The following is a 23,767-nucleotide window of genomic DNA, read 5'->3' as shown; positions in this document are numbered from 1 at the left end:
CCCAGCGCTCCGCGGCTGGAGCTGGCTCTGGTGTTCCCCTCTTGTGGAACCGCGGAATCCCAAACTAGTTTGGGTGGAAAGAACCTAGAATTCCCATCCCACCCCTTTACCATGGGCAGCGACACCTTCCACTATCCCAGGTCGCTCCAAGCCCCATCCACCCTGGCCGGGGACACTTCCAGGGATCCAGACACAGCTTCACGTCAGAGCGGGCCCCCGGTACCGCGAACCCCGCGGGTGCCGTCGCCGCTCGGTGCCGGTGCCGTGGCCGCTCCCGGCTCCGGCCGCCGCCAATCCATGTCGGGATTTCGGGCGGCGCCGCGGGGCAGCCCGGTCCGCCCGCCCATGGCTGCGAGCGGCGGGCCCGGGGCCGCGGGGGCCGCGCAGGCTGCGAGCGGCGGGGGCGGACCGGCCGCCGCCATGGGCCCGGCGGGGGCGGGCGGGCGCTGAGGGGGGCGCGGCGGGGGCTCCCTCCTTCCTTCCCTGCCTCCTTCCCTCCGTCCCTCCCTCCCTCTGCCGTCCGTCTGTCCGTCCGTCCCTCCTGCCGCCCGCCCGCCCGGGGCGCAGGGCGGGAGGCGGGAGCGGCCCCCCGCGCTCCGCACACGCGCACCGGGAGCCGCTCGGCCGTACCGGCGGAGCCGCCGCCGCCGCCCGCCGCCAACCCCCGCCCCGGGGGCGGCTGCCCCGGCGGAGCCTCCATCTGCAGCCCGGCGGCGGAGCGGGAACATGGCGGACCTGGAGGCGGTGCTGGCCGATGTCAGCTACCTGATGGCGATGGAGAAGAGCAAGAGCACCCCGGCGGCCAGGGCCAGCAAGAAGATCACCCTGCCCGAGCCCAGGTACCGCCCGCCCCGCCGCGGCCCCGGCCCGGCCCCCGCCGCCCTCCCCGCGCCGGACATAACGGTCCGGCCGTGCCCCCGCGGCCTCCGCCGGCACCGGCTCCGGCCTTGGCGAGCGCGGGGCCGGGCTGGCTGTGCTGGATGTGCTGGATGCGTGTGTTTATTTGCTACAACTTGTGCGGGGTCCCTCGGCGGGTGAACGGGGCACGCCGGTCCCTGCAGGGACGAATCGCCGCAGCTCGGGGGTTTATGGATCCCCAGCCCGGTGCTCCGTCCGGCGGGTGTGGAATTCCCGTCCAGAGCAGTCGGTAGCACCGAACGGAGCCGCTCTGGCCGTGCTGCTCTGCAGAGCGGTTTTTTGGTGATGCCTCATGGGGTTTGACAGGGGATGCGGGAGGAGAACGGGGCCGGAGCTCGCCCTTAGCAGGCGGCTCACGGAGCGGAGGTGCTGGTGCCGGTCTGGGCTCTGTCGCCCCGACCTTCCCCGGTCCCTCCGCGGGAGCAGCCGGGTGCCCTGGCACAGCCGAGGTTGTTTGCTAGGGGCTTGGCGCTAAAAGCAGCTTTTCTTCTGAAAAAACAGCTTTTTCCCGTGGTTATGTGTTTGTTATAAAATCACCTGAGCATCGCTTATTTATTGATGAAATTAAAACGGAGCTTTTCCTTTTTTTCATGGCTCAGTGTGTGTGTATGTGTATGTACATATATAAAATGAAGATTCAGCCAGCAAACAAAATACTGCAACAGGAAAAATCTAAACCAAATTTTACTGCAGAATGTGTAGGCAGTTTGGAAGCCTGCTGGTGGCCTAGCCTAGCTGTCTGCTGTGAGCCAGGGATCGCTGGAACCCTCTTCCCACTTCTCCACTCGTTTTCCTGCCTTTCTGCTGGAATGCTGGGAGGCTGCAGAGCAGGGGAAGGTGAAGGATGCCCAGCCCATGTTTACCCCCCTTGCTGGGGCAGTCAGAGCTCAGGTGATGAAGTTTGGCTGTTGTGCTTAAGGTCTGGTTGAGGATGGTGTTGCTGGACGGTGCCTGCTTTTCTCCTGGTGTGTGTTTACACTTTAAAAGCAGTACAATATCCGTGACATTTCATCTGCCCTGTTAGCCTGAGGTGCAGCTTTGCTGGAGGTGCTGGTGGCTTCATGTGCCTCAGTGCTCTGGTGATGTCAGTGCTGTCCTGGGTGATGTGCAGCGGTGCTGCTCCCTGTTCCCAGCAGGGATGTGACCCCCGTGGGCAGGTGAAAGGTGGGATGTGGAGAATCGCAGGGCAGGAGGAGTCCTCCCAATGCCATGAGAAATATCGGCAGGGTTGGTGCTTGTGGAGAGGCTGGAAGCTGCTGCCTGCGCCGACATCCCTCATGCCCAGCGCGGCGGGAGCCTCGTAGGGAGCGCAGCTCGAGGCCTGAGGAACCTGCTGAGCTTTGCTCTCCTGCTCCGGGATTTAGGTGTTTGGTGGTTTCCCTGAGCTGGGAGAGATGGTTCACCTGTGTTTGGCTCCACAGGGTGGGAAAGGCAGCCAGGTGCCACAGGAGGTTTTGCAGGGAAGGCGAAAGGGTCGGTGGCCAAAGCGCCTCGCTCCTTGGGCTGCCTGTGGAAGGGCCTGTTGGAGGTCAGGAGAAACATGGCTTGCCACCCTCCCTGGTGTGTGATGCTCTGCAGGACGTGAGAAACCTTCAGTGAGGAGAGGTTTGGGGCTGTACGTGGTGCTGTGGGACAGGGACACGCCAGGCCCTCGGCACAGGAGCGGAAGGAAGCGCGGACATAACCAAGAACAGGGACTTACCTCAGCCCAGGACCACAAACGGCTCTAGGGTGCCCAAAATGACTGAACCTCTCAGCTTCTAACTGAAACCAGGGATTTCCTCATACAGTAGGAAATTGTGACCGTTATTCTGGTGTCAGATATCTTTGTGCTGGCTTCTGGCTGGTTTTTTTGATGCCTCTTATTAGAGCAGACATGGTGTGCTGGGTATACTGAAATATTCTGTATCGCTGGCAAAGTGATTCATTTAAAATGACATAAATCGGCTGGTTAAAGGCAGGTTGATATAGTAACAGGAAAAAAAAATACAACACACAGAGTCCTCTCTTGTTTGAAATCAAACAATTTTTCCAGATATTCATTATTTCTGTGTGTGTGAGCAGTTCCTTGGAGGAGCATGAGCCCGGCTCTGTAACATTGGGTGTGCAGCCATCCCTGCCACCAGTCCTGGTTGTCACTGGGACAGAGAGCAGGAAGGTCACTGGAATATCACATCCATGCTTGAGAATAAATGTCCCTGCATTATTGCAGTGCTCTGCTCACAGGAGGGTGTTGGTTTATCTCTGGTGGGCTACCACAGCCCAGGGACAGGTCCTGTGCCCTGGTGTTATCCCCTATTGAAATATTAGAAAGGTTTTACCCCTTGTCTCCTTGCTGGAGCCCTGTACACCTGTAGGCACCCTTTTATCTTTCTCAGATCAGGCTGAGGTTAAATGAAGCAAATGAATTTACTGTAATGCAAATTTGAGGGGGCTTCCTGTTTACAAGGAAATAGTTGTAGTGCCGGCAGAATGAATTCCAAGGCTGCAGGCCAAGGCTTAGCAGCAAATAAACTATGAGGGTGAAGAGTTTATTGGCCGTAGGGCTGATTATTGCTGAGTTTTCCTGAATTATCCTCAGACTGGTTTTGTCCTGAAATCGTTAAATATCACAGTTTGGGGAGGAAGCACAGAAAACACTAATGAGCCGGGAGTGCCTAAGGAAGAGGATTAGTGTGTTTTTGTTTTTTTTTAAGCACCAAAACAAAACAACCCTTCTTCCATCCTCTGTCATCTGCTTTTCCTTCCCTTCTGCATTTCCTCCTTTCGTTCCTAAGAGCCTTGCCAAGAGCTGTGAGAGCTGTGGTATCTTTCTGTTGTACATTGTTTCCTAAAAGCCTGTTTTTCAGGGAGATTCGCATGGGTGGGCAGAACGGCTGTCAGAGGCAGAATATCCTGCTGAAATCAGGCCTGGAATGGGAAGGAAGTCAGCCCTCTGGAAATATGAACAAATATGAAACCTAAATCTTATCCTGCAGGATTGCTCTCAAATGTGTTAAGTTTTGGTGGGAAAGGAGTAAATTAACTGCATTCTGAATTTTTTTGGCTATTCAGCAGGCTGCTGAGGGTTTTTACTTTTCCATGTTGATTTTACATTTCCCTTATTTTGGTCAGAGGGAGTGGAAGATCACTATAGAACAGCTGTTTTTATTTGCCAGCAGCTTGTTCTGGTTTGACTAAAGGATTTGTGTAATGTGAAGCTGAGCAAAATGGTCCAAGAAATCAGGTAACGAATAGGAGGAGAGGGTTCAGGGCTTGCAGAAGCCTCTTGTGTGTGCCTCTGGAAAGTTGACATTAAACCTTTCTTGCTATAAACATCACGTAAGCTTTGGGTGCTTTTGGTGTACAAATACCATGGGCATGGTAACAAAACACAGCATCCATCTGTCCAGGCTTCTCTCCCCGAGGCTGTAGATACTTCTCATCCCGTCTCTCCTTTTCTAATTTGCTTTCATTAATTACCTCTATTCCAAGTTAGTTCTGATTTTTCTCCCACTCTTTTTCTTTGGTCTCCTCTGAATCTTGTTCTGCTGGGGGAAAAGGCAGCATGTTGCAGTCATTTTTTTTTTTTTTATAAATCATGTTTTTAACATGACATTTTCCTTGGGTTATCATCCCATCTTCACTTCACTTGTAGGGGTGAATTTTGGCCCCTGGTACCCAGCTGCTTCTCATAGGGTGGTTGATGTGCCCTTTGCTTTCTCACCCAGTATTCAAATTGGCTTGTTAAAGCTCTGATTAAGGGTTGTTGAAAACACAGAGGTTAATTTGCCTTCCCAATTCTATCCCGAGCTGTTTGTGATTTCTTTTCCTCCTCTCTTGGTGCAGGATATTGCTGAAATCCAAGCGACATCTCCCGCTCAGGGTTAGGCATCATTGCTCTGTTCTCTCTTGCTTCTGATTTTGTAATTCTGTGCTCTTGGCCTTACTTTCCTCTTTCTGTGGATTTCACTTCATTCTTTGAGGTGGCCTTTGGGGACTTCTTGCACCTGGTGAAACTTGTGTAAATCTCCAAGTTGCAGGCTCACATTCCCCTGTCTGTGCTGTCAGTCCGGGTGACTTTGGTGGTGTTTTCTCTGGCATTGTTTAACGCCTCCGTGTTGTGTTTATTCATTTACCCTGCTGTCTCTGGGAACATTTTCCTGACAATTGCTTGTGTAATTTTCATTTTTGTTGCTGTTCCGCCCGTGTCAGCCCTCTGTGTCTCTCTAGGTGCTTCTTTGTTGCTGCAAGAAAACGGTTCAATTTTGGGTAGCTCCTTCCAATCAATGCCTGACAATCCTTTCCATGAGAAATTCTTCCTGATATCCAAATTCTAAAGCCTAAATGAGTAAACCAAAGCTTATCTTGCTATCTGCACTGCTAGTGTGAAAAGACACACCTGAGGGTTCATTGGGAGCCGCTTGAGGAAGGGGAAAAATTTGCTTTTTTCTGAACTAACAGTACAAGAAAGGCTGAACACTTGTGATTTTTGGTGGATTAGCTCAGGGTGAGACAGAGTAGTGAAATTTTGATTGGAAATTCAGCCTCCCTGCTTTGCCATCAGCAGAAGTGTGTGGTTGTGAAGGCAGTAAGAAATGGCTCTCCCAAAATAATTGGGTGTGCATACAGAATGCTGGGGCTGCTGACAACGTGTACTTGCTTTTTATCTCGAGTCAGCTTTGTACTCCAGCACTTTCTTGGGAAGAATGCATGCCTGGGGATGGATTATGGCCTGTCAGTGTAGGAGGATGTATGGGAGGGCTCCTGCTTGCTGTGGGTGCTGCTCTTGGCTCTGTTTGGGTGCTCTCTCTCTGTCTTGGGAATTCAGTTTTTACTGTACCTGCAGTGTCCCATACCCTGATAACAGACAAGCCTCTACAGCAGAGCACAGGAGGATGAAAGCTCTTTGCAGAGCTGTAAGAGACAAGGAATGAGAGTCTGGTGAAGGACAGCTTGTTATTATCTGTATTGCTCAGATCAGGAGCCAGTTAGGAAATACCTGATGTGCCTTTGTTCACATGTAGCACCTTGGGCAGGTGCAGGAGTTGAAGCTGAATTTTCTGAGCCTCAGTGGAGACCCTCGACTGTCTCAGCTGCTGAGCATCCTGTGCTTGGAGCATCTCTGGGCACAGGAAGGAGGGATCTGGCCTTCAGAGAGATGCTCCAGTTACTTCTCCCTGGGGATGCTGCAGGATTGCAGCGTATGTTTTGCAGCACAGACCTTCCCTCGGGTGTCATTATCTTAAGTAAGAAAAAAAAAGGGTAAATCAACGGTGATCTGGAGGGAGATCAGTGTGCAGCCTTCTGTTCCTGTGCTAAAAACGGAGGGATGATGCTAGATGTCTTTTTTGGGGAAAGCTTCCGAAATGTGATGTTGTGTTACAGGTGTTCTCATTTGATCTGGTGCAGGTGAGCTGCAGGGACCTGCCAGATGATTTTTCAGTGAAATTGATGGATTTGTAGCTCTTAATCCTTTTATAGCTGATGGCTTTTCAGTGCCCAGACTTTCCTGTGTAAAATGGTTTCAGCCAACAGTGGAACTATAGCATCAGGACACGAGCGTGTGCAGCCCTTGGTTTCTGTTCTGGTGAAATCATGTGGAATGGCCTGGTTTAATCTTCTTATCAATAATAGCTTTATTTTGTTGGTAATTAATAAAATTAGCAGAAAGCCTATCAGGAGCCGTCAGGTCCAGGTGCATACACCAAACAACAGAATTTAATTGAACTAAATTGGTGCAAAAAGCAGCAGTTTCTAGCTTGGAAAATACAGCTGTTTTCCACTGGAGCTTCACCCCATACTTATCCAAAAAAATCATTTCAATACTGACTAAACACCTATATAAATACGCCTTGCAGAAATAAATAACAACTTTTGAAAGCATTTGAAGGATCATAGAGCCCCTCAGCCCCCTTCCAGCATGCCAGGAATTTGTCCTGTCAGCATGTGTTGTGTCCTGTTGAAGGAGGGAACCAGGGAAAGGGAGGATTTCTCAGGATCTGGTGGAGCTGTGCAGATCAAAGCCATCATTAGGGATCGAGTCTGGGATGTGTGACAGCAGACAGGCACCAGCTGCACTTCCCAGCTCCTGCAGCCTCCCTGGGAGCTGGGAATTGCTGGGTGCTCAGGGGAGTTCTACCTCTGCTCAAGGTGCACATGAGCAAAGAGCTCCTCCGTCCTCCCGGGAAATTAAAAAGCTCCAGGGAAGCCAATGAAACACTCAGTGCTTCAGACCTTGGAGAAAGACACCCCTGTCCCAAGGGGCCCTCTGGGATGTGACAGCTCTGGGATGTGCCTTGGCTGCTGTTGTTTGTTGTGATTCTGCCTCAATTTCAGCAGGGAAATTGAGCTCTGAGGCTGAGCTTTAGGTGGTGGGGCCAGAGGGTGGTGGTGAATGGAGCTGGATCCAGTTGACACCCAGAGGAAATGGCTTCAAGTTGCACCAGGGGAGGTCTAGGTGGATTTTTGGGCCTCAAAATGGTGAAATTTGGAGGGGAAAGGACCCAAAATCCACCCAAAAATCCACATTGGGATAATGAAATTTGGGAAAAGGGACCCAAAATTCCTGGAATTTCAGGGTCCCAAAAATTCCACAAAAATTCAGAGGGAAAGGTGGAAAAACGGTAAAAATTAGAGGGAAAATAGTGTGAAAATGTTGAAAGTTAAATGGACAAAAATCCCAAAATTCACCCAAAAATCCACCCTGGGACCACAAAATTTGGGAATAGGGAACAAAATTCCTGGAATTTCAGGATCCCAAAAATTGGTGGGAGTCTCTATCCCCGCAGGCATTTAAAAGCTGTGTGGCTGTGGCACTTGGGGACATGGGTCAGTGGTGGCCTTGGCATTGCTGCAGGAACAGTTGGTCCTGATGGTCTCTGAGGGCTTTTCCAACCTAAAAAATCCCATACCTCAATTAAAAGAAGACTCTGGCTTCTCCATTTCTCCTCTATCCTCTTCTGTTCATTTTCATGTTTGAAGCAATTCTGTGTTGTGCTCAGTCCTCTGTGTTTTTTTTAATTAAGATTTTGATGTTTGGGTTCTTTCTACCCGAGATTTTCCTAATTGTTCAAAAATATAGGAACATCCCTGTAGTTTTAACTTGTTGTTTAAAAGAGCTTTGAAAGATCTGATTCTTAGGCCAAATATTTCATCTCACTTTTCACTTTTGATCAATCTTGCATTGCTGAACCTTTTAAATGCACTTGTATAAAGAGAAAAAAAACCAACCCACTTTAGGCTGTGGTGGCTCTGGGCTGTTCTGCCAATGCTTTGAATTGTACTTGTTGACCCTGTCATGCTTTCAGTTCAGAGGCCTTTGGGGCAGGATCTTTGGTCCAATTTTAGCAACTTTATGATGGATTTGGATAGTGGAAGTAAACATTTAAAACCTCTGTAAAATTGCATCCTGAGCCTATAAATGAATAAATAAATCAGAGGCGTCTGTCAGTGTTGGCTGTAGTTCTTGGTCTCTCAGTCAAGGTTTATACTTGCTACTTGCAAAGAAAGTTCTAAACATTTGAGATTGAGAAAGATTAGAAAAAATTGGCACGTCTTCAGTAATTTTGTGTTTGTTTAAAAAAAAAAGTAATTTATGATTGGCGAATGCCTTAATTGCAGTCAGAGCGAGGAGATGTGATTTTGCTCTGATTTCTCTTTCTTGTAATTTCTCAGCAGCAGCAATCTGGTGGAAGGGCAAGTCCTTGACACTGCAATTTGGTGTAATTATTCCTGCAAAATTCATGTACTTAGAAGCTTTTATATTAGTTTCAGATTTCAGCTCTGATAATGCCTCAAGGATCTTAGGGCTGGTGTTTTGTGAAGTTGGAGCTACAAAACTCCTGCTTCTGGCTCCCTCCTTGTAAACTTTCTTCATTAAAATAATTTGCATAAGTGAAGCTGCTGATGCAGGAAGGGGAGGGGGTGTGGGCAGGTGTTGCTGAGCTCTAATCCCTTCCATCCCACAGGGCTCTGGGGTGAAATATGTTGCTAATCACCCACGACAGCTCTAAGAGCATTAGTTTGCTGCAGTGAAATGACTTGGCTTGGTGTGAGGGCACAAAATGGGGCAGAAATGGGTGAAGTTGGGCCAGAAAATGGCAGAAGTCCCATGGAGGTGGGGGTGTGTGTGGTGTGATGTGTGTATGGAGAGAAATCAAAGTTTGGGGTCACTCTTTGCTTTGTCGAGTGATGAGGCTGAGCATGTGCATTAATTAATAACTGACTCACAGAAGGATTTGCACTGGGAAAGATCTTCAAGACTGAGTGTGATTGTGTGAGTTTAAAAGTAATACATACATATATCAGTTTAGGTGGTGAAATGATCTTTCCTGTCTTTCTGTGCTGGGAATTTGCCCCATGAACTGCTGGAACCACAGTGACCACGTGTGTAGCAGCTTTTACAGCTTTGAGAGCCCAGTCATTTGGAGAAGTATTGACTTCTGCTGAACTTTGAGCCGAGTGCAATCTGAGAGAAAGCAGAATGAAATGGGTTCAGTGGCTTGTGAGTGTTCAGTGTTTATTACCCCTGACACAGGAATAAATGAAGGTGGCTGTGATGTGGAGATGGGATGCTGGGAGTGCAGAGAGTGGACAGGCACTGCCAAACCTTGGCAGTCAAAGCACTGGCCGTGGAGTTGATGAATATCTGGCATTTTCTTGAAATAATTATTAATTTGAACGTGCCAGGAGACATCAGGAACTTAATGTGGCAGAAGAATGGTACCTGCTCTAATGACAAAGAGGAGGGAAAAAGTAAATCCAGCTTTATTTTACAGACTGGAGAGCTGAGCTGATGAAGTTTATGACCTGCTCTTCACAGTACAGGAAATGTTGGTAGAGTTAAATCCTGAAATGAGCTCTTAGTCTCTGTGAAGCTGCTGTTTCATTCTTATTTTGTTTTTCTGTTCTCCCATTTCAGGCTATTGGAGAATATATTAATGACTGGAACTGCTCATTTTTAATGCAGATGTGGTTCTTCAATGCTGGCCATTGTTTTCCAGCCTGTGGTGTGCATGTGTGCACCTGTACACCAAATAACATCCCACAAATCTGAACTCTTATTGATTTACAAGAAAAAAAATCATCTGCTCTGATGATAAATAATTCAAAGCTCTTTTAAGACCCAGCAGTAGGAAGGGCAGTAGTAAGGAGTTTCTTGACCTAGTTCCAATAGTAGGAGTATTGTACATATGGGTAGACCCCATTGCCTCATTCTGTGCCCTTTCCTCTTCTGAGGTGTGAGGTACTTTCAGAAGAACTTCAGGGACAAAATCTGTGTGAAATGAATGGCAGAACTTTTATAGAGTTGTGGAATAGTTTGGGTGGAAAGGACCTTAAAGCCCATCCAATTCCACCCCTGGCTGTGGACAGGGACACTTTGCACTATCCCAGCTTGTTCCAAGCCCCATCCAACCTGGCCTTGGACATGTCCAGGGATGGAGCAGCCACAGCTTCTCTGGGCAACCTGTGCCAGGGCCTCACCACTCTCTCACAGAGAAGAAATATTTCCTAATATCTAATTTAAACCTCCTCTTTGCCAGTTTGAAATCATTCCCCCTAGTCCTGTTGCTACATGCTCCTGGAAAAAGTCCCTCTCCATCTTTGTCAGAAGTATCAGAGCGAGTGCTGATTGTTTTCCTCTCCTCTGTAAATCCTGGTCTGGGCATATTCCCACATCCATTGGGGCTGTGCTCCAGCTGCCCTGTGGTCAGTTCCTCACTTCCAGTGGCCAGCCTTGGGCACACACACTCAGACACCCAGCAGAAGTTTGATTTCTCCTGCTTGGCATGCTTCTCCTTGGAGTCCCAGGCTGTCCCTGCTGTGTTCCTGGGAGCAGCAGGAGTGGCTGTTGTTGTCCAGTGCTGCAGCCAAGGACGAGTCCTGCCTTTGGCTGAGCTCCTCTCCGAGGCTCCTTCTGCTTTTCTGCTCCTGCTGGAACTCGTCTGAGAGGCAGGATCATAGATGCTCTTGCCTTACATGGCCTTTTCTGTGTTAGAAAGGACATAATGTGTTTTCTTCTGAGCTTTTCAGACGTGTTTTCAAGTAGACATTTTCCGCCTGTGCCGACCTTGGCACTGCGGCTGCTGCCTGTGCCCTGCCAGGCTGCTCACAGACAGTGAGAGCTCTTTCATACCAGAATGGAGCTTAACCTTGAAGGATGCTTTTCAGCAGGTTTCTTTGATCAAGGCTGGGGTAACTACGGCTCCAAGATGCAACTTCAACAGACTGTTCAGCTCGTGCTTGAAATAAATCCCTTTTCTGGGCAGGTGGAGGAGCTGACCAGGTTAGAGCGACCTGTTTATGGTTTGATGAGGGTGCAGATCAGTCATCTTCTGCCTGCTTGGGGCTGGCAGTGTGCTCCAACCTGCTCTGCAGGCCTGGGGTGCTTGTTCAGCTCCTTCTTTGGGGGCAGCTTCACCCAGGGGCTCTCAGAAGTGCAAGAGCACGCAGCTGCCCGTGCCCAGGCACTGCTGGGCATCTCCCTGGAGCCAGTGGCAAAGGGCTTCCCTGTGCTCCCAGTTAAACCAGCAATGACAGAATCCCACAATCACTGAGGTTGGAAAAGCCCTTCAGGACCATCAAGTCCAACCTGTTCCTGGTCCCCACCTTGTCACCCAGCCCAGAGCACTGAATGCCACATGCAGATGTTCCTTGGACACTTCCAGGGATGCAGACTCCACCTGGGCAGTCCCTTCCAGTGCTTGACCATGTTTTCAGTGAAGATAAAGATGCCCAGAAAGAGGTACCCAGGGTCCAAGCTGCATTTCTTACCAGATTTTAGGCCTGACTTTGACTTCCCCTAAACATCCTTCAGTTGACTTGTGGTATGTGGATAGTAAATGGAGTGTTCCTGAATTTTTTGTTGTTTGTGGTTTTCTTCCTCTTTGAAATGAAAAGAATACATGAACAAAAGGTTTTGCTGCAGTCCAGTTGGATGTGCTTTTGTTTCTGAAGTTTCCCTGGATTTTGTTTTTAGCCAACTTTTATTTCTGCTCCTTGTGAGTGCTGCTATTAAGGTGGATCATGCTGTGAACTGAGATGACCTTGTGCAGAAATGGCCACTTCTTGCATTAGTGCGTGGTTTGTGCTGATGGCATCTCTGGCCAGGGAAAGCTTTTCAGAAATGGCTGCATTTCTGTGAAATGCAGTTTTTAATCCCAGATTGTTTATGTCTAGGGCAACTAATGAGTCAATACACTGAAGCAGAGAGGGAACCTTTCTTCCTGTTTGTGGGAATGTGCTAAGCTCCATTTTAAAATTTTCCATTCTTCTGAAGGATGCATGGACTTTGCTTCAATTCTTTGAACTCCAGAGGATTTCTACCTGTAACTTCCATGTGAGAATTAGGAGGTGATTATTCTGGATAGTCATAATCCACTCCATGTCCTTTATTCCTACTTATCCATATGGATAAGTAGCAATGATTTCAAAGCTGTGCGAGTGTCGAGGAGCTGGAACGTAGCACGGACTCCTGCAGCCTGTGATCATTTTACAGATTTGTTCAGTTTCTGTGGCTGCAAAAGACATTTTGTTCCTTTGACGTTATCCATCAGACCAGAAGTATGGGATGTCAGCAGAGGAGGAGGAGGTGCTGGAGAGGTTTGCTCCTTACACAATCACTGTTTTCCTGGGCGCCTCAGTCACACGGTAAATTTTCATTATCTTCTCCCATTGTCTAGACTGAAGATCTGTTGATGTAATTTCTTGCAGTGCACTCGTTGGAGCAGAGGAAAGCTTCCTTGATGTCATTATTATGAAAAAGGCTTATTCTCTTACTGCTGGTCTGGTGGTCAGTGGGAACGGGGACGGTGCCGGGGGGCGATGGCAGCGCCGAGGGGCTCGAGGAGGAGGGGGAGCTGTGGGCTCTGGGAGCTCCTGCCAGGCTTGTTCATCTCCAGTGGCTCCTCTGTGAGCTCAGAGGGAAGAGGGGAAGGTCTGGTCAGCAAAATTTTGGGTTGGATTTTAGGAAGAAGTTGTTCCCTGTGAGGGTGGTGAGGCACTGGTACAGAGAAGGTCTGGCTGTCCCATCCCTGGAAGTGCCCAAGGCCAGGCTGGAGCAACCTGGGATGGTGGAAGGTGTCCCAGCACATGGCAGGGGGTGGAACAAGATATTCTTTAAGATCCCTTCCAATCCAAGCCATTCTGTGATTTCACAATCTCTTATTTACTGCTCCCTCTTCATTTAAAATCAGTATTTTGTTTAGATTGTTAAAATACACAGAGGGCAGACCCAGTTCTTAATGAACAAATAAACAGCAAGTTCGTCACTGAATAATTTATCATCTCAAACCTGATTAACAGTGTTCAGCCCTCCCAGTTCTTGTCTGACTTGATGTGGTGGTTGGCCTCCAGAGCTCTCGCTTTGGATCACACTGTTCAGAGATCCGTGTTCCTCGTGGGCCTTGGAGATACACAGAGAACTATTAATAGGATTTTTTCCTACATGGGAGTTTAGGGCCTTCCAGAAAAGTCCTTGGCTTTATTATAGACTTTTTTCTGGTCAAGTCATTCAGACTTTGTGCCTCAGCTCCTCTGAGGAGGAGTGTGGATGCTTTCCTCCCTCAGTATTTGGGAGGCTTCTCAGAATTTTAATGATGGGGTCCCTGTGAGCACACAAGAGGGGATGTCCCTGAGGTCAGCAAGGCTTAGCTGCTCAGTCTTGCTGCTGCAGAAATATCAGTGATATTTAATGGCCTTGTTTAGAGCATGAGTACTTTGTTCAAGGTTATTTTTATAATAATAAATAGTATAATTATCATAATAAGTAGTATAATTATAGTAATAAATAGCATGTATGGAAATTATTGATTTTAAAATTGGAAACAGAGAAAGTCTGGTGGAATTTTGGCTCGATACTGTGACAGTAGAGTTGCTTTACCAAGGCCCAGCACTGCTGGCCTGCATTGATTTTAAGATTTATGTTCTTGTATTGTTGCCCATATGAAATTTTTATGGGCATTATATTACAATGAATATTGAAGTTACTTGACAAATAAAGGAAATCTTTGTTAATGTGGTTGAAGCGAGTGATTGTGACATTATAAATTAGGCAAAGTAGATGTTAAGTGCACTGCAGCCAAGCAGGGCCTAATGGAGCTGCTGTTGGCTCCTTGTGTGGCTAGCTGGGGGTGACTTGGGCAGTTATTTTACTGTACAAGCTAAACCTGAGACAGGAATAAAGTGGTGACCAGGATGTCCCCTGGGAAGTGACCTCAGGGATCAAAAAGCAATTTCAGGTAACTCCTCTTTTTTTTTTTCCTTTTTTTCTTTCAGTATCCGCAGTGTTATGCAGAAATACCTCGAGGAAAGGGGTGAATTGACCTTTGACAAGATCTTTCATCAGAAAATTGGTAAGTCATGTCTCAATAAAGTGTTATTTGTGTAGATCTTTTCAAGATCACTTTGGTTTTTACATTTCTCTGTGGTGCCTGCTGAGAAGCCAGTGCTGTAGATTGAGGAACACTGGAGGGTGGACAGGACTTGGTGAAACAAAGGTCTTCAAGAAGATGAAGTGTTGTGAAAGGGAAGAAGACAGAGCAAGGCCATCTGTAAACTTCAGGTTCTGGAAAACTACAGGGAAAATAATTAAATTATTTGGAAACATCGAGGAGAAAATGATATTACTTGGTATGGGCTTGTCAACAATGTAATGTGTCACATCAGTTAAACTTTTTTTTTCTTTGCAGAGGTAATGAGCCTGTTGATAAGGGAGCAGGAGAAAAGATCCCAGATGTGTTGTCTTGGCCCTCTGACATGGTGTTCTTGCTCCCAGCATGGGGGGGTGAAAACTGTGTGTGCAGGGGGTGAAACTGCTGGGAAAATGGACTTGTGGAGCAGTTAATCATGGAAAGGTGGATGCAGGGAATGGGAACATCAGAGATCAGTGTTCAGTTAGCTGAGTGCTGCAGTGAGGAGCCTCTGTGTCCTTCTGACACAAGGACAAACACTCCACAAACCAGGGGAGGGGGAAGATGCAGTGCTCCCAGGGAAATCCAGCAGTGTCCTTCCTCTCCACCTGTGCCAGAGCAATCACCAGGCACAGCCTGGGGACCCTTGGGGCAGGGACTTGGCTGTGACAGCCAGCCCTGAGCTGTGTTGGCTCAGCTGCATCACACGACTAAATATAAAATCAGTGTTGTAGCCAGTGAGGCATGTGAAATAATCCTCTTCTGGCAGAAAGTTGTGTCCATCCTGGCAGTGGATTAAAAAAATGTACATGGACCTGCTGGGAAAAGTCCAGGAAAGAGCAGTGGGAATGAGCAGTCTGTTAAATCTGACCTACAGGGAAGTATTGAAATAGGGTGTGATGTGGGCAGTGGAAGGGAGAAGTGAGGTTGAACATGATTCAAAACCAGAAAAGCTGTTGCAGAAATGATGAGGTTAGTCCATTTTCTAGAGCCTTAATGTTTCAATGAAAAAAAAAAAGAAAAGATTTTAGTGGTAGTGTGGGTAATAAAGCAGGGAGATGATTTCATGAGGGGCTCTTGGGATTTTTGGCTGGCAGATTTGAGGAGTTGGCTGGGATAGCACAGCTGCTCCTGTCCTGGAAATGGAGAATGGGCTGGGAAGTCTTGAGCAGGTCAGTGGTTTTATTCCTGTCTGAAATGAGGCTGTAGTGAACAGAGTACCTGATTTCCCAGGAAAAGTGGTGCAATGGGGGCATCTTTGGGCTGCTTGAGTTTTCACTGGCCTCCCTCTGGCTGAAGCAGAAATAGCCCAAAGCCTTCCTGCTTGCCTGGCAGTGTGCAGCTCACTGGAGTGGGAGTTTTAGGTATTGCCAGATAAAAATAATCGTTTTTCCTGTGTCTCAGAGTCTCAGAGCCATTGGAAGTCTTTTCACTATGTTTCAGCAACTGGAGTGTGATCTGTACTTGTGCCTAAAACTATGACTTTTTATTGTGCCCAGAACTTTTGCCATGTAAATGCAGATACCTTGTTTGCTTGTACTGACACCTCAGTGTGTGCTTCAGCTCCAATGCGTGTGCTGAATCATTAATATTTTGCTGTAGCCTGGCAGTTGCAAAATAAGCAGAATTTTAAGCAACCAAACACAGCCTGACTTCAGCTGAGTCTCTTTGGGGGCAGGGAAATGAAGAAGTCCTTTTTTTTTTTTTTTTTTTCTCTATAAAAAGAGAAGTCAAACAGACCATCTTCTATGTAATGGATATTTCTATTTATGTAATTGAATACTTTTCATTACCTGTTACAGCGAGGACTGTTGCAGTTATTTTGATTAGTTACAGCAATTACAGTTAGGTAACTGGAACCTTGGAAGGATTAGATCTTTCTCTTTTTTTCCCCCATGTTGGTAGTAGCCATTAAAGCTGGAATTTTAGAGCCCAGTTTCATTAACATTTTAGTTTCTGTGCACAGAGGAGAGGTTTCTCCTCCTCTCCCCGGGTACAGTCAGAGCAGGACTTGCCCTGGATTACCTGGAAATGAGGAGCAGTTCTGTGAATGCTGTGCAGGAGTTGCAGTTCATTCTGAAGCTCAAATAGGATTTAGAATGAAATAAAAAAAAAAAAAAAGATTAAAGCTAAACGCGACTGTTTTTAACAGCAGACTTTGCATCACGCTGGAAAATACAGGATTTCCTTTACTGTGGTTGTTCATTTAAATTTGATTGCATTTTCTAGCGTGTTCTTTGCCACTCAATTAGCTCTGTTTCCAGACATTAGCATAATTGCTTGTGGTAAAGTACCTGCAGTTTTGAGCGTTTCTGCAAAGGGCTGTGAGAAGAAGTATGGGGAGGTAATTAAAACTCTAATCACCTTTTTGTTCTGCTCCTTGTCTCTTTGGCTGGGGGGGATGTGGTGAGACCACAGGTGGGGCAGGTCCTGGGTGTGCCAGTGTGGGGTTGGAGTCTCCATCAGCCTGGATCTCCAGGAATTCTGCTGGATCTTCCCTGGTTTTTCCTGCGATGATTTTGCTGAGGAGCCATCCAGCACTCCCTGCTTTATCCTTACACACCGACTGTAAAATGCACCCAGCTCCCCAGTTTTTCCTTGGCAACTGCTCTAGATGAGAACTGGTTTGTTTCTTATTTTATTTTTTTTTTTCCCAGACCTAAATTTTTCCTCACGGCTCCAGGTCACTGTTTTTTTTTTTTTTTTTTCTTCTTTTTTCTTGTTTTTCAGTATCCTTTCAAATGTAAACCCAGGCTTTGATCAGCTGTCTGACAGAAGGGCTCTGATGTCAGTATGGATGTTTCCCTGTGCATGTGTCTAATTATGGTGCTGGTCTCATCACCTGCGAGTGTTTATTCTTAGTGAGCCCTAAAATCATTTTAGGGTCAGTGCTTTCCTGGTCCCACAGCCAAAGCTTGGCCCAGATTCCCTTCCTGCCAGGTGTGCAACTGCAGGGAGTCACAGGGGCAGCTCTGGCTTGGAACCCAAAACCTTTAGGATCAGGATAAGAGCAGGAAGCTCATCAGGGATGAAAATGGCCCGGAGGCTCCATCAGATTTGCACAAACAAGTCTGTCCCCGATTTGCATCCCTTCCCTCAGGAAGGCAGCAGGCTGCTCTCATCCCTTGGTGCTGGCACTGCTGTTTGCCCCCTGAGTGATGCTCCAGAAGGATCTGGAGCTCTCTAAGAATGTCCTGGTGAGTCAGAGGACATGGAGCTCGTAGAAGCACCCAGAAGAGTGCTCTGGCAGCCCAGCCCAGCCGGCTGTTCCTTCAGAAGCTGCTTCCTCCACAGCAGAAGCCTCTTGGGGAAGTACAGCCTGTCTCGAAGCCGAATGCGTAACCACCTTAGCTGGTTTTCTTTTACCACATCCTGTTTGCTACAACACCAGATTAGGAGTTTCTTTAGAAAAAGAGACGTTTTGAGAGGTTTTGGAAGCGTTCAAGGCCAGGTTGGGCAGGGCTAGGAGCAGCCTGGGCTAGTGGAAGGTGTCCCTGCCCATGGCAGGGGGTGGGATGAGATGGTCTGTAAGGTCAAACCAAATCATTCTATGACTCTGGTGTCCCAATATTCATAATTTATAAGTGGAATCCACTCTGCTTCTCAACTGTGTTAAAATGGCACGTGGAGTCCTTGTCATGTTCCCCTGCCCTGTGGGGTGGGGACACTTGGGGAGCCCCTGCCCTCAGAGGGCAGGTGGGGAATGAGCAGATCAGGGGCTGCTGCAGCCAAGGCCTTCAAGGGAATCTATGAGATCATAATATTGCTTTGGAACAGGATTCTCCTGGTTATTAAATGCTTTGGAGCAAACTTGCTGCCAGTTACAGCTCAGTGACTCTGGTGTCTGGCTCTGGGCTTTCAGACAAGCTGTGCTGCAAGGCAGGGAATGGAGATGGGTTAGAAATCCTGGGATGTGATCTTAGAGCATCCACAGCTCCATGCCTGGCTTGCTTCAGCCTTGGGCTCCCTGGTGACTGCTGGAGACCCTGGTGAAGGCCAGCAGGCTGCTCTCATCTCTGGAGCTGGGGGACGTGGCAGTTCCTTCACACCCTTCTGAGTTTCTCATCTCTTGCGGGGCCGTTGGGCTGGGGGCAGGATGAGAACAGGACGTGTTTTAGCTGTTTCAGCAGCTGGTCTTGCTGCAGTGTGAGTTTTGCACCTTTCCTAGGAAGTAACTTGATTTTTTTTTCCCCCGAAGGTGGCTTAGGTTTTTTTTTTTTTCTTTGTGAAATAGAGCTAATTAAAACAACTTGTAGTTGACGTAAGAAGTTACAAACCTTTTTTTTTTTTTTTCCTTATTTACCATCCACTTTTGCAGAGTGAGGGATGATCTTTCTGAGGTGATTCATTCCACTGTCTTCCATATCCTCCTCAACCAGCTCCAAGCTGGAGGTTTTCCCAGCAGGGGGGAAGCATCTTGCCATCTGCATCAGGGGCTGGTTCCAACCCACGGGGGTTTGTGGGGGCCCTCAGCCCCTTCCCTGCTCCCCTTGTCCTGATCCAGCTCAGCATGGATCATGTTTGTTCTGCAGCTCCTCAGCTGAGCTTCCAGAGCATTTGGTCTGTTTTGTAGCTCCTTCTGCACAGGGACTTCTGTTCCTGCCCTTCTCATTTTCAGGGAAATGTGCTCAAACTGACCCTGCTGGCTGCTGTTTCCTCCAGCTTGGTCAGGAACAACTTTCTGTTAAAAAAAAAAAAAACAAAACAACCAAAACTGGGGTGAGAACACCTTCAGCAGGATTTTTTTGGGGCAGTGAATTATGCTTTCTGTTGCTTCTTTCTCTAGTTAAGGACTCATATTTCATTATTTCAGAGCTTTGGTGCTAATCATTGGATAGGAGTTAAAATCTGTTGAGAAAAACATTCTTGCTCTTCCTCTTTCTGCTGGCACCATGCTCCCTGAACTGCCTAAAAATAACAGGCTGGGAAAAGTGACTCCCTAGAGCATTATTTAAGCTATTGTTTAATTTAAGCAGAAGATCTATGTGCTGTTGGCATTCTGGACTAATTAAATCGTCCTCTGAGGAAATAACAATGAAGGCTATAAAACTTGGTCGGGAGTGAAGAAAAGCACCTGAATTTTTGGCTGTGAAGTGAGCAGGGATGACTTTTCTGAGCTGTATCATGAGCACTGTGATGAATTTGCTCTGTTCTGGTACTTTGATGTTAAATAATGTGCAGCCAAGTAGCTGGGACATATTGCCTGGTGAGTTTTCTGTAAAAGCAGGGGCACAGGTCGTTTCTGCAAACTGGTTTTATTCTGAGGTTCTGGTTCTGACCTGGCAGCCACCACACAGAAGTAGACACCACCAAAATTAGGAAGTTGCCTTCCAAACAAAAATTGCATTTTAAATGCTGTTTGAGTACTGATCTTCTTCTTTCTCATGGTATTTGTAATTTTCAGTACAAGATCAGCCTGGGATGTGGGGTTGTGGACAGGCTGCAGGAGGCTCTCAGGGGCTGTGGAAGCCCCTCTGGCCCTGCACACTTCTGTGATCTGTTAAAAACAACACAAGAGCCCAAACCACAAGGAGACATCGGAAACTGTGTGGCTGCAAACTGAAACAGAAACCGTTAATGTGAGATATTTCACAGGGGATCTGCTCCTCACACCATGCTCTGCTTGTACCAAACAAGGTCGGGGGCGGGAGGGACAGTGAAAGAGAAAATCCGTGCTCTGAGCCTCCTAAAAGATGGTCTGGTTTTCTGTTTGCAGTGTTTTTTCACCAAATGAGTGTTATATTTAAGATCTCTTTATTATGTCACAATTTTCGGTGTTACTGGAAGCTCCATTTCTTTCAACACCCTCTTGTTTTGTGGTAAAATAAAGTGAGACTTGGCATGATTTACTTCGAAGATCATTTTGAGGGGTGTTGCTGAAGCTCCTGCTGTAGATTTTATGTGCACTGGAGTTGTCTGTCTTGGTGTCAGGGATAAAGAGTATCCAAAGGCACTACCAAAATGCATGTATTCATTTTGGATTTTCTTTTGATGAGAAATAATTGAGCATTTCTTTGCTGGGCTTCAGCCTGCCTGCCTTTGTGGGGGGTTGAAGATGCTGTGTTGTGTGATTTCCCAGGGGAGCTGCAGATTAAATCTGAGCTTTAAAATAGGAAATATATATGCCCTATCATCTGGAACATCCCATGATGGATAATGTACACATCCTGGTAGATTAGCATTTATATGCAGTGCAGTTGTTGGAAGATATAAGGCATGGGGAGAAAGTCTTTATCTCAGCAGAGCAGTGCAATGATACGGTTTTTGGGTTAAATTATCAAGAATTCCAGGCAAACTGGCAATTTGAACTGAAGTAGTAAAATAAGAGAGAAGAAGAGAGTGTTAAGGAATATCACTCTATAATAGAACAAATTAGAAATTATTTACATGACATTTCCCTTGGCTGTTTCCAGGGAAGCTTCAGAGAACACACACAAACACAAGCACCTGCTCTGCTGTGCACCTGCCAGAGGTGTGTTTGCTTTGCCCCTGGAATCCTGTAGGAAAATTCTTTCCTTTTGGATCAGGAGGGCCCTGGGTGGTTGGGTCAGCCCTTTTCAGCCTTTTCTTGAGCTCTCTTTGCCGTGGTTTAAAATCATGTGAGGGAGGTTTAGGCTGGGTTTTAGGAAAAGGTTCTTCCCCCAGCGGGTGCTGGGTGCTGAATGGATTCCCCAGGGAATGGGCACAGCCCTGGGGCTGCCAGAGCTCCAGGAGCACTTGGACACTGCTCTCAGGGATAGCCTGGGATTGTTGGGGTGTCTGTGCAGGGCCAGGAGTGGGTGATGATCCTCTGGGTCCCTGCCAGCTCTGGATAGTCTGTGATTAACACTGTGCAAAGTGGCTTCCATCCCAAAGGTGATGTTCCCTCTCTGCTTGGCCTCACTTGGGCTTTCTTCACCCCTTCCTGGTGCAGTCTTCTCCTTGTGCCCCACCACTATTCACACACGGTCCTGATTTCCTCCTCTTCCCACCCTGCAATTCCTCAGTCAATCTGGAACAGTTGCACTCCCATGGAGTTTTTATCAATGTGTCTTGAAACAGTTCACAGCTAATTAAGCCTCTGCACACCACTGGGAAGTAGGGCAGTGTTGGTTTGCCATGTCTGAGGTGGCATGGTAACAGCTTTAATGAGCTTTACCTGCATAGCTGTAAAAGCATTATTAATGTTGTTAATAAAGCAGATTCTCTGGGCCTGCCAGTGCTGCTCATTCCCCTCAGTGGGATCCCTCAGCACTGACAGCTCAGAACCAGCACCAGTCCGTGGAATCTAAATTACTGGAGTTAAATGTTCTCTCTTTCAGCAGTGCATTTAAGGGATAGAGAGGTCAGAGGAGCTGGAGAGCTCTGGCTGTCAATTACCCCATTTCCAGATCCTTTCATTGGTCCATACAACATTTCCTCTGTAAAAAATGTGGGCAATACACCTGACAAACCCCCTTCCCTGACAGTGTCCTGTCCAGCCAGGGTCTCTGGGACATCCTGCTGTCACCTGTGTGTCCATGGAGGTTGGATAGGTGGGGTCAAAAACCTGCAAACCAGTTTCTTAGTGTTTCTAGATACTTCTGCCCATGATTTCTGTGATTAAAAGAGGAAGAGCAGCAGAACCATCTGTGTCTGAGCCTCCAGCTCACAGCAACTTTCTTAGAGTGCCAGAATGAACCAGAGGAAGAGTCAGAAATTCCTGCAGCAGAATCAGCTGGGCTCTGTCACTGTTATTTTAGTGGTTTTGCTGCTCTTTACCTAAGTGCTGTGTGTATTTACTGACTGAATACTGCTGGCTTTGTGTTTTGATTTTGACCACAGCACAACAGTTCCTCGATGCTCTGGCTGAACAATTTGGCTCTTCACAGTGGTTCAGATATTGAGCAGAGCTTGCTGAGGCTAATGCTGGCACCAGGGGCTTGAGAACACCCTTTTGTTGTGGAGTTATTCCATGTATTCATCAAATGATTCTGTCACCTAGCTGCCACTAAAAACCACACCTGGATTTAGGCCCTTCCTGAGGAGCAGAGCTGCATTTCCCAGTGGAGTTTGTGTGTTCAGTAATTGGTAGCAGTGAAATTCTCAGCTTGGAGCAGGGCAGAAGGAAAAGTGTGTTTCTCAATAATAAAGAGATGTTGGCTTGTGTTATGTAATTAATGTTAAAATGTTTATAATGGAGAAATACTGGTCAGGAAAATAACTTTCACATCCTTGGTAGTGCCTGAATTGTGATGTGAGGAAAAAACAGAGGCAACAAAGCCCAGTCCACCACCATGAGGTTTTTAAGCTGCTCCTGGTTGTTAGCTTGCTGGTACCAACTATTACCAGTTGCAAAGGGCTGTGAGTTTCTTCTGTTTACAAGTGAATTAAAAAGAAAACCTCAAGTGCTGTGTATTCCTTGATGGGATTTAGTGAAGGAATTTAATCACATTCTTTGTAATAACTGATTGAAATGAAATGCTTCCATTCTGTGTTTAGTGGTCCTTTTAAAAATCAGAATATTTTTGTGTATTTTTGTTTAGTGTTTTTACTCCTCCATCTTATAGAGGAGCTTTTTCTTGTGTAAAACCCACTTTTTTCTTTCACCTTTGATATGTTGAATGCCTTTGATTTTCTACTTCAGTCAGCTGGAATCTGCATGTTAAAGGAGACCAGAATATGAAGGCTACATAGTAAATATGGTTCAGAGCTAAGTTTTCCCCATTATTTTCTCTGCATGGCTTTAAAAAATGATTGGTCACATATTCAGTATTCAGAGCTACTATTTCATGAGGATATTCAGAGAATCCCTGAGTGCTTTGGGTTGGAAAGGACCTTAAATCTCATCCATTCCACCTTCCACTATCCCTGGTTTCTTAGAGCTCCATCCAACCTGGCCTTGGGCACTTCCAGGGATGGAGCAGCCCCAGCTTCTCTGGGCAACCTAAATAAGGATAATTGAGTGAAGCTTTCAGTAAATCTGTGTATTCACTGCTTGACATGCTCTACTTGGCTCAAGCTTTTGAGGTTTGACACAGAATTTGTGGATATTCCTCCATTATGTCCTCAGTGTCAGTGCTGGAGGAGCAGCTCAGCTCTCCTGCTCCTCTCCCTGCAGGAATTCCAGGCATGCACAAGTCTGGTGTTTAGAAAGAGGGCTGACCAAGCTTCAGCAATGATTTCCCTGGGTGAAAAGCTACTGGAGAACAGGCCTGGAAATAAGAAGTTTTTCTTTGACAACACTTAAAACCTTTTAGCCAAAGCTTATTTTCATATAAGGATTTCTAGACCTCATTAAACAGGCTACCTGGCAACTTGCAGCCTAATTTTGAGCTCAGTTTGGTTCTGTTCTGGGGAAATTGTTCTGTTCTCCTCACCACTGGATGCACGTCCTCATGAAAGACAGTTTGTTCTTTTCCCCTGCTTCCTATGCACAGGAATATGTTTCAGTCTGTTATAATGTATTATATTTAATGCAAAGGGAATGAACATTAGGC

The 23,767-nt window shown here is 47.0% G+C and overlaps 1 protein-coding gene across 1 annotated transcript in view; it reads left to right on the top strand.

Annotated features, from left to right (window-relative positions):
- Positions 1 to 480: 480 nt before the first annotated feature.
- Positions 481 to 23,767, top strand: part of GRK3 (G protein-coupled receptor kinase 3) — a 61,227-nt gene continuing 37,940 nt past the window's right edge. Inside the window, exons 1-2 of the mRNA XM_059863913.1 lie at positions 481 to 839; positions 14,176 to 14,252. Of these exons, the coding sequence (XP_059719896.1) occupies positions 727 to 839; positions 14,176 to 14,252 (190 nt within the window). The 5' untranslated portion in view covers positions 481 to 726. The remainder of the gene's footprint in view (positions 840 to 14,175; positions 14,253 to 23,767) is intronic.

The sequence above is a fragment of the Haemorhous mexicanus genome, chromosome 19 (genome assembly GCF_027477595.1).
Source record: "Haemorhous mexicanus isolate bHaeMex1 chromosome 19, bHaeMex1.pri, whole genome shotgun sequence".
In the NCBI taxonomy this organism is placed as follows: domain Eukaryota; kingdom Metazoa; phylum Chordata; class Aves; order Passeriformes; family Fringillidae; genus Haemorhous; species Haemorhous mexicanus.
This window is presented reverse-complemented; position numbering and strand designations above follow the sequence as displayed.